At 49.4% G+C, this 10836-nt stretch overlaps 1 protein-coding gene across 1 annotated transcript in view; it reads left to right on the top strand.

Annotated features, from left to right (window-relative positions):
• LOC124041106 (transmembrane protein 150A-like) overlaps positions 1-10293 on the top strand; it is a 48769-nt gene extending 38476 nt beyond the window's left edge. The window contains exons 7-8 of the mRNA XM_046358281.1: positions 5841-6018; positions 6585-10293. Of these exons, the coding sequence (XP_046214237.1) occupies positions 5841-6018; positions 6585-6829 (423 nt within the window). The 3' untranslated portion in view covers positions 6830-10293. The remainder of the gene's footprint in view (positions 1-5840; positions 6019-6584) is intronic.
• The last annotated feature ends 543 nt before the right edge of the window (positions 10294-10836 follow it).

Genomic DNA, 10836 nt, shown 5'->3' with positions numbered 1-10836 from the left:
GCTGGTGTGAGGAGCTATAGGAGGACAGGCTCATTAGTTGGTCCGGTATGAAACACATCTAACATATGGAAACCACATGTTTGACTCTGTTCCATTTCTTCCATTCCAGTCATTACTTACATTAGGCCGTCCTCCTATAGCTTCTCTCACCAGCCTCATCTGAACCACACCTCTTAGAGGCCAGTTTAACAGCTTAAGTCCCTTGGTCACAAAGTAAGCCTGTCCGGTGGCTCATACACCGTGCCAACTGTGGGTAAGTGTGGGCTATGACAGAGATGAGTTAAAGGCGTCAGCATGCTTCAGTTCGGCTGGCGCAAACCAAACTAGTGTGCCCGCATACTCCCTTGGAAGATCTTTGCTTGAAAAACAAGAAAATAGCGGCAATAGTACTGTTTGTCCATTTTGAGACGCCATAGCCAGTTTACACTAACTCAAAATAGTCCGAATTAATCTTGAGTTGTCATTCATTTTTGCGTTTTTGTAGAGATCTTGGTCGAACAATTTTAAATCTAAGATATTTGATGCAGTTTTTCTAATTAAAACAATGTGCATGAAAATGAGTGGTCTCTTCTTGAATGACAACAAACACACTTAATATAATAATATATGCCATTTAGCAGACGCTTTTATCCAAAATGACTTAGTCATGTGTGCATACATTCTACGTATTCATTAAAGAATCCCTACTGTTGACCAATCACCAAAGAAAGGGCATAGACTTCGGAGACTGAAGTTCGGCTTGCTTCAGGAAGATTGTTTTGTGTGCGTAAACTGCCGAAAAAACCTTTGCAGAAGACCGAAACGATAATATCACTGTTTCAGATGGGAATCATGCGGACGCCTTGTGTGTGTGTGTGTGTGTGTGTGTGTGTGTGTGTGTGTGTGTGTGTGTGTGTCAAAGCGAAAGTAAGAGCAAAGATTTTTATCACTAAAGCAAGAAACACCTCATCTGTTCCCATAGGAAACGACAGGCTGTCATAGTGGGCAGAGCCAAGCATGAGCTAGCAAGATCCTATTGGCCTGTTCTAGTGTATTTCCGTCAGGGAACGCCTACTCTGTGACATGGCCGTGAGCAATAACTCAATTGGACTTCGCACTCCTTCTAAACAACGCAATTTTTTAAAACATTGGCAATGGCTAAAGTCTACAAAACGTAGTCTACTCTGTTCATAACAGATTCTAGTTTTGGGAACAGAGAACTCTATTGAGATCAAATGTTTCATCGATGAGAAGATTTGCAGAATGGAGGCCAAAATCCATCTAGTTCCATCTTCTCTCACTGCCTGCCAGTGGGCTTCCTCTCACTGCCATATTTGTCAATGAGTGAAAATGCCAAGCGGATGCTTCATATTTCTACATCCAGTGAAATATCGTTCTCATTGTTCTATCTGTGGTAAGAACAGGGAGTATCATCAGTGACTCACTTCCCTCCCTTCCCTTTTTCCCTCCTATCCTATCCCTCCGCTCTGTCTGCCAGCAGAGCGTTGTGAAAAACTGGAGGGAGATTTTACGGGGAGGGGGTTAAGTGAGTCATCACGGCACGCATGTGTGTTTGTTACAGCCAGGAGCAGACTGTGTGCACACGTGTCACAGATCCCATCTGTACCCAATCAGAGCCAGTCTCTGGAACTTTCTGTATTCAATCACCAATCAGAGCCAGTCCCCGCTGCAGTAGTGTTGGATGACATAAAACTTAATTAATTTAAAAAGAATTGCTACACAAAGCAATGCAAATACAGATGTATATTATACATGTATAGCTACATAAATACATAGACAGCATATTTAACACTCACATTAGTAGACCAATTTGAAGCAGTGAAAATTAAATAGGCTGTGTTTGCAGCTGGAACAGTAGCATAAACAGTACTAAGATGAAAGCCTCACAGGGCATCAAACAACACAATCACTAAAAGTACTAGGCTATATAATAACACTTTTAGGACATCATGTTGTGTTATGCAGGGCAGGGCTCTTTGACTCAGACCCTTTTAGACAGGAGGACCTGAAATAGATGGCCACACACACACACACCAGGGGTGGATGGGAATAGTACACTTCTTTGGGTGTTCCCTCTGTGGGCGCTGACTGGGAGAGAGAACACAGGAGAGGAGAGATGAGGGGATGAGACAGACAGGCAGGTGGGTGGAGGGAGGTGTGAAAGGCATGACTGGAAGTCAGTCTGCTTCTCTCTCCTAGAGACAACTGAAGGTTCTCTGGGCCACAGACATCTCTCTTTACATCTATTTCACCATTCCAATTCTCCCTGTTCTGAATGATCCTTCCTACCTTCTTTCTAAGCCAATTTTTTGCTCTCACTATTAAAACCCCCTCTTTTTTTTCTACGCTCTGCATCATCCTGGTACTCTATTCCATCCCTTACATGACCTCTGACCTGCTTGTCCCTTTCACCTGAAGCAACATTAGCAACAGAATAAATATAGGATATTACCAGTAAACACTTTGAAGAGTTACTTTTGTACTTTATCCTCGCTTGGGCATGTGTGTGGCCGGCAGGTAGCCTAGCGGTTAAGGGCAGGTAGCCTAGCGGTTAAGGGCAGGTAGCCTAGCGGTTAAGGGCGTTGGGCCAGTAACCGAAAGGTCGCTGGTTCGAATCCCTGAACCGACTAGGTGAAGAATCTGTCTGTGCCCTTGAGGAACCCTAATTGCTCCTGTAAGTCACTCTGGATAAGAGCGTCTGCTAAATGACTTAAAAGTCAGTGTGTTACACAGCCTCTTCACCCAGCCTACAACGGGTAGATGGATGACATCCTAGCATTTACTGCCTGCCAAAGTCAACTGCAGACGTTGGCTGGGCGGGCAGCATTAGAACATATGGCTAGCTGAAGGGCTTTACATTGGAAAGACTTGCAGAAAGACTGTACTTTCCTTTCCTCAACTCTACTGGTGTCTGTGTGTGACAGCTAAATAGGAAAGTGTTGGACCAGAAGCAATAGGATTTACCTAATGGACACAGCTAACGAGGAGAGGGATGAGAGGTGTTACTGCACTGCAAGCTGTCTTTATCTGTAACACTGATATGTGTTATGTCAACAGTAATTATATACTGTAGCTGTCATCTCTGGCTGTTTTGTCTTTGATTTTATAGGAAGAGCCATAGAGAAATGTAATTAATTTGGTCTCGAAGGAAGAGCCTGGAAAACCTACTCTCATTTCATACGGAGTTAGTGAGGGCAACGGAAAGCTGTTACTGTAGCCGAAGCCTTTGGTCTGATAAATTAGTCCCTCGTCTTAGTTAATAATAGCTAGCCTAACTATTGTCATTTTCATATGGATTGTAGTAGTTCTGGGAGAACTACCAATTGATAAAGGTGATTTGACACACACTTATTCTGTCGGTCCCCTTGGTCTGGTCAGTACCCTGCATTGTTTAAAGCTGCTTTGAGTGTATGCTGTTCTGTTATCAGGTTCCATCAGACTGTCTGGTGCCACTGAGGCCTGTGTGTGTGTGGTCACATGCTCCTTTGTGTATTGTGTGTTTCAGCCTGGCAACGTGATCAAATTCAGGAGGGACAAGGAGGTGTTATACTCTACTGTACCACTGGCCTCTTTCTCACCTCTCTCTCTTTCTCACTGACCTATCGCTCCCTGCTCCCTGCTCCCTGCTCCCTGCTCCCTGCTCCCTGCTCCCTGCTCCCTGCTCCCTGCTCCCTGCTCCCTGCTGCCTCGCTCGCTCCCTGCCTGCTGCCTCGCTCGCTCCCTGCCTGCTGCCTCGCTCGCTCCCTGCCTGCTGCCTCGCTCGCTCCCTGCCTGCTGCCTCGCTCGCTCCCTGCCTGCTGCCTCGCTCGCTCCCTGCCTGCTGCCCTCGCTCCCTGCCCTGCCTGCTCCCTGCCTGCTGCCTCGCTCTCCCTGCCTGCTGCCTCGCTCGCTCCCTGCCTGCTGCCTCGCTCGCTCCCTGCCTGCTGCCTCGCTCGCTCCCTGCCTGCTGCCTCGCTCGCTCCCTGCCTGCTGCCTCGCTCGCTCCCTGCCTGCTGCCTCGCTCGCTCCCTGCCTGCTGCCTCGCTCGCTCCCTGCCTGCTGCCTCGCTCGCTCCCTGCCTGCTGCCTCGCTCGCTCCCTGCCTGCTGCCTCGCTCGCTCCCTGACTGCTGCCTCGCTCGCTCCCTGCCTGCTGCCTCGCTCGCTCCTGCCTCCCTGCGCTCCCTGCCTGCTGCCTCGCTCGCTCCCTGCCTGCTGCCTCGCTCGCTCCCTGCCTGCTGCCTCGCTCGCTCCCTGCCTGCTGCCTCGCTCGCTCCCTGCCTGCTGCCTCGCTCGCTCCCTGCCTGCTGCCTCGCTCGCTCCCTGCCTGCTGCCTCGCTCGCTCCCTGCCTGCTGCCTCGCTCGCTCCCTGCCTGCTGCCTCGCTCGCTCCCTGCCTGCTGCCTCGCTCGCTCCCTGCCTGCTGCCTCGCTCGCTCCCTGCCTGCTGCCTCGCTCGCTCCTGCCTGCTGCCTCGCTCGCTCCCTGCCTGCTGCCTCGCTCGCTCCCTGCCTGCTGCCTCGCTCGCTCCCTGCCTGCTGCCTCGCTCGCTCCCTGCCTGCTGCCTCGCTCGCTCCCTGCCTGCTGCCTCGCTCGCTCCCTGCCTGCTGCCTCGCTCGCTCCCTGCCTGCTGCCTCGCTCGCTCCCTGCCTGCTGCCTCGCTCGCTCCCTGCCCGCTGCCTCGCTCGCTCCCTGCCCGCTGCCTCGCTCGCTCCCTGCCCGCTGCCTCGCTCGCTCCCTGCCCGCTGCCGCCTCGCTCGCTCCCTGCCCGCTGCCGCCTCGCTCGCTCCCTGCCCGCTGCCGCCTCGCTCGCTCCCTGCCCGCTGCCGCCTCGCTCGCTCCCTGCCCGCTGCCGCCCGCTCGCTCCCTGCCCGCTGCCGCCTCGCTCGCTCCCTGCCCGCTGCCGCCTCGCTCGCTCCCTGCCCGCTGCCGCCTCGCTCGCTCCCTGCCCGCTGCCGCCTCGCTCGCTCCCTGCCCGCTGCCGCCTCGCTCGCTCCCTGCCCGCTGCCGCCTCGCTCGCTCCCTGCCCGCTGCCGCCTCGCTCGCTCCCTGCCCGCTGCCGCCTCGCTCGCTCGCTGCCCGCTGCCGCCCGCTGCCGCCCGCTGCCGCCTCCTGCCCGCTGCCGCCTCGCTCGCTCCCTGCCCGCTGCCGCCTCGCTCGCTCCCTGCCCGCTGCCGCCTGCCCCCCGCTCGCTCGCTCCCTGCCCGCCCTGCCTGCCCCGCTCGCTCGCTCGCGCCCTGCCCGCCCTGCCTGCCCCGCTCGCTCGCGCCCTGCCCGCCCTGCCTGCCTCGCTCCCGCCCGCCCCGCTCGCTCCCTGCCCGCCCCCGCTCGCTCGCTCGCTCCCTGCCCGCCCCGCTCGCTCCCTGCCCGCCCCGCTCGCTCGCTCCCTGCCTGCCCCGCTCGCTCGCTCGCTCCCTGCCTGCCCCGCTCGCTCCCTGCCTGCCCCGCTCGCTCCCTGCCTGCCCCGCTCGCTCCCTGCCTGCCCCGCTCGCTCGCTCCCTGCCTGCCCTGCTCGCTCGCTCGCACCACCCCCTCTATCCCAGTCTCTATTTCTGTCTAAAGAAAGAATAAAAGTAACAGGTGGCTCCATTGACAACACAGCAGGGTCACTGAGTTACCGGACTAAGTAGTATCAATGACTGACTGCTGCTGCCCCCTTCTGGCCAAATTGAGCCACAGCAGCACTAGAGGTTGGAACAGAGAGGGGGCTTTTGTCTAGCATCATATGCCATCATGTGTGTCAATGTGACGTCTTCAGTGTATTCAGTATGTGCCTTGTTCAATGCCATTGAGACAATGAAAATCAAGCCTATGCTAATCAATTTATCTCTCTTTCTATCTTCCCTCTCGCTTGCTCCCTCCCAGGTGGACAATGCTAAGATCCTCCACTATGTGGGGGCAGGGGTAGCATTCCCCACCAGTATGCTGTTTGTGTGTCTTCAGTCGGCTCTAACCTACAGGCTGGCCAAGACTCAGGGAGAATACAGTGTGGCTCACCTACGACTGGGCATGACACTACTGGCCTTCATCACCCTGGTGCTTAGTATCCTTTACTGCAAAAGACTTGATAAGATCTGTGTTATCTTCACAACCAAGGCCCTGCGATAGACTAGCGTCCTATCTGGGGGGGTACTGGTACATCATACTGCTTCACGCTACAGAAACAGGAGAGGATGTTATGAGGCGATAAGTCAAGGCTCATACGACTTATCACAACCAGAGAGAACAGAGGGAAGATGGAGGGGGTGTTGGAATGTGGAAGAGAAGCGAAGGATGGGGGTGGAGGAGCTGGAGAGTGAGGGGGTGGAGGAGCTAGAGTGGGGGGATAGAGGGGGGTGGCAGGGGAGTGAGGGTATGAAATAGGGAGTTGATGGTGGATATAAATGTTGCTGCTGCAGTCCAATATAGGATAATCCACTCCCTACAGCTCTCCACTAGTGCATAGGGCCCAGGCTAGGGTTTGTTTTGGGACTTGGACATCCTCTTCTCATTTCAGTCGGTCTGTCCGTCTGTTAGTTGTGCTCCTTGACCTCCCTGCCTCTAGGTGGGTCTGTCTGTCTGTCTGTCTGTAACTCTGTTAGAGCTGCTCCTTGACCTTCTTGCCTCTAGCTGGCGTGTTCTTTATCCAGGAGAGCTTCGTCCTGCAGCATGCATCGGCCATCTTTGAGTGGGTATTCTGCATCATCATCATGCTCTTCTACGGAACCTTTGCCTTTGAGTTCACCGGTGTCACAGGAGATACTGTGATGGTGCTAGCCAGAGGGGGAGCCCTGGGGCCCAACAGGAGAGGCCACAAAGTGGAGTCCTTAGGAGGTCCCATTCCACCCCCCCCTGAGACCATGTCAATGCTGTAGTCCCTGGGAGAGAAGCCAGAGAGCTGGCCTGTACCATTATCAATCTGGGGGAGGTGGAGGGACTTTTGAGTATCCATTGCCAAAACACCACCATTGCAGGGTGTGAAGTGGACTATGCTAATGCCACATAAGCCCAGGGGAGAGGAGTAGACACTGGATGAGATGGGGGTTTGTACTGTTCCCCTGTCCCAGCCTCCAAAGACAATGCTTGTGTTTGCACGTCACTGAAGGAACCAAATCCTCTTTTCCTTTTCTTTCATCCCCCCCTTTTCCAGCCAAAGGAGGAGTGGTGCTTTACAGGAAGTGTTCCCTGCTGCTGTCTGACATCACTGTCGTCTGGACACAGGTTAAGAGAGGAGGGCAGGCCACCAGACGGCCAGAGAGCGTGAGAGGCTGTATCATGAGAAAGAGAGGCTGATAGAAAACTAGAGGAATGCATTTGAGAGGAGATACTGCCTGTGTGGGAGAGCTAGGCCTGTGTAATGTTAAATTTGCACATGAAATCTCTTTATTTTCAGAGACCATTTAGTGAGCAGACATGACTGTTTCCCCCAGTGCTAGAGTCCAAACAAGGCAAAAAGCCTCCGTCATTTGTTCTTTAGAACGCACAATAACAATACCATGACACCCGGGTCTCACATAGGTCCCAATATACCAAATGGAATATTCTGAATATTTAAAATGGTTCAGTTGACTCTCCTCAAATGTAGTGAAAGACTAGCTAAAACGAATGTGTTCATGACATGGATGCTTCTCTGATTAACAGTATCTTGGTCATTGAAACCTGGGTTTAAACCTGGGAATATCTGGCTGCCAGAATTACCTTAGCTTCAGTAGAAAAAATATGTAAACATGCCTTCTAAAGCTGGACATTGTAATGCAGACTGTACAAATCTGTTTTTCCCTCATGATTATTAGATGAACTTGAGTATATGAAAAGCCAAACCTCCAATAGTATTTTATAAATGTTGACTGTAAAGTTCAACCTAAACTTATGGGTGTTGGGAGTGGAGAAGAGGACTGGAAGAATCCAACTGTAAACCAGCTAATTACAAGCCAGAGCTGTGCCTGGGCTGATCGAGTTAAATCACAGAAATATGAAAGTCTTAAAAATGGAGAATCTATTTATAATCAAAGAAACAATAAGTGGACACACCTTCTCTATTTCAGAGTTCCCCCTTTTCTATTTGTCAGCCTGACAATGTGTTACCGTCCCTGATGGCTTGTTACCATCTCAGTCAACTTGTCAGTTGTTTTGCAAGGGTACAATGTATTGTTGAACGCTGAAACTACAGAACATTCCTACCTCCGGGTTATCTTCTTAGCTTTCTGTTCCTTTAGCTTATCCTGGCATAGGGCCAAAAGGGAATGGGATGGAGCTTCTACTTGCTGCTGTTCTTCCATAGAATGTAGAGAGACAAACCATCCGTATCCATAGAATGTAGAGAGACAAACCATCCGTATCCATAGAATGTAGAGAGACAAACCATCCGTATCCATAGAATGTAGAGAGACAAACCATCCGTATCCATAGAATGTAGAGAGACAAACCATCCGTATCCATAGAATGTAGAGACAAACCATCCGTATCCATAGAATGTAGAGAGACAAACCATCCGTATCCATAGAATGTAGAGAGACAAACCATCCGTATCCATAGAATGTAGAGAGACAAACCATACATATCCATTCTCCTGCCTGGAACTACACTGCCAAACTATCCTCCTGCCTTTCAGAGCTTGTGCTAAGAGATCTTATTATGCAAATCGGTCTCCACTGTTTCAATGCTGCCACATTAGCTATGATAATGAATAATAAATTGGTGCTTATATTTGTCCTATTTCACACATGTACAAGTATGTGTTAATACACACGTGTGAATTAGATTTTTTGTTTTGTTGCATATCTCAACTCCGGCTGAGAGACCTGTGGAGAGTCACAGACAGGTTCAGCCATTATCAACAGCGAAGCAATTAGGGTTAAGTGCCTTGCTCAAAGGCAAATCACAAGATTTTTCACCATGTTGTCTCGGGATTTGAACTAGCAACCTTTCGGTTAATGGCCCAATGCTCTAAGCGCAGGCTACCTGCCACCCTAGCGGCGGTGGATTGCAGAACGATATGTAGAGTCTATAGTTTTACATTCATCACAACAGCTTGAAAGGGATTCTGAGAGAGTTTGTCACTTACTGATGAAGTTAATCTAATCGTAAACGTTTGGAGAGTGAAAAAGTGGTCCATTAGCCCCTTTTTAGTGTAGACAGATTACTGCGCAGAGCTCTTTTGTATTTACGTCATTTAGAAGACGCTTTTGTCCAGAGCGACTTACAGTAGTGTGTGCATACATTTTCATTTGTACTGGTACCCCGTGGGAAGCGAACCAACAACCCTGGCGTTGCAAGTACCATGCTCTACCAACTGAGCCACACGGGACCACCATGCTCTTCTATTGCTATCAACTGGTTCAATGTGGCCTTATCAACTGTTGGATGAGTATAAGGCCTGTGTATTCTGACTGAATGCTGTGCCAACCAATCCTCAACATGAAGTTCATCATCCATCTGTATTAGTGCCAGAAAATGAATTGAATTCTGATTAATTGAATCTCAGTTTAAGTGGCCTTTAAATACTATTTTCTTGAAACTGTCTTAATAAATCTCACTGACCCAGTATTGAGTTACTCTGCCAAATGTTATCAAATCATATGAGAGAGCTTCAATAAGGAGGAAGTTTTCACCTAGATACTTATCTAGGATCAGTTTAGCATATTTCCTCCTTAATGATTAGGATTGGGCCAGGTTTAATGTCTACGCTGAGCATCGTGATCATTAGTCACCAAATGAAAATAAACTGGCTGAAACAGGGAGGAACTAACTGGACTACCTGTCAAATGAAAAATTCCAATTTCCACGGTCAATTTCGGAACATTATATAACATTTTCTGTTACAGGTCTTAAGGAATATGACCCATGTCAATGTTCTGTTTCTCTGTTTGCTGATCTACCTTCAAACTTTTACCTCTCAGGAATCTGTTACATCACCAGCTGGCTGCAATCAGTGATTCTAAACAAAACTTCACTTTTTCAAGTATATTGTGTTTTTTTGTATATTCGATTGTGTTTTAGGGAACTTGTTTTGACCAGTGGGTTGATTTTACAGTTTAGTTTGGTTGCGTTTTATTTGTACATCCAAAGGGTCTCTCGAAGGCTCTAAGTTGGCACACGTGTACTCTCACAGAGTAGAGAACATTCCTCTATCTAGCTGTTGTCCTCATTGGTATGTTCATTGTCTTACTTACCTACAGATATCCAAATCAAAATAGTGCCATATTCTACTGAAATGTAGAGAACATGTATGTGCCTTTTTATTTTGATGAAACCAAAGAAAGATGTTCCAGGTTGAGTGTTTGAGAGAAGGAAGATGTATATTTGCCTTAAATTGTTCTACAATAAAACTGTAAAAGTACCTAACCTGTATTTCATCATTCAGTGTTCTTGTCCCCCCTGTCTCTTACACATTTCTCCTTCTGTGGATCAATAAAGTAATATCTTATTAACATCTTTAGTTTATTTTACTCACCCTCTCATCCCCTTTCTACGAACAATTCATTGCTAGGGAAAGGAATAAACCTAGTCAGTTGTACAACTGAATGCCTTCAACTGAAATGTGTCTTTGGCATTTAACCCAACCCCTCTGAATCAGAGAGGTGCGCGGGGCTGCCATAATCAACATCCACGTCTTTGGCTCCCGGGGAACAGTGGGTTAACTGCCTTGCTCGGGCAGAACAGATTTTTACCTTGTCAGCTCGGCTACCTAATTATGTCAATGGAATAAAATACATGTCTTGGAAATTATACAAATAAGTTATCAAAGTTCAACATAATAGATTAACTTGGAACAGTATGTAGACACCTTGCATACCAAGTTCATGAGGGATGTGATAAAACCAATAGCACCATGCATAACAACACAAACACATGCTCTATACACAGCTTTCTGTTTTTAAAT

The sequence above is a fragment of the Oncorhynchus gorbuscha genome, linkage group LG08 (genome assembly GCF_021184085.1).
Source record: "Oncorhynchus gorbuscha isolate QuinsamMale2020 ecotype Even-year linkage group LG08, OgorEven_v1.0, whole genome shotgun sequence".
NCBI lineage: Eukaryota > Metazoa > Chordata > Actinopteri > Salmoniformes > Salmonidae > Oncorhynchus > Oncorhynchus gorbuscha.
Note: the sequence above shows the minus strand (reverse complement) of the source record. Positions and strands in the feature narration are given on the sequence as shown.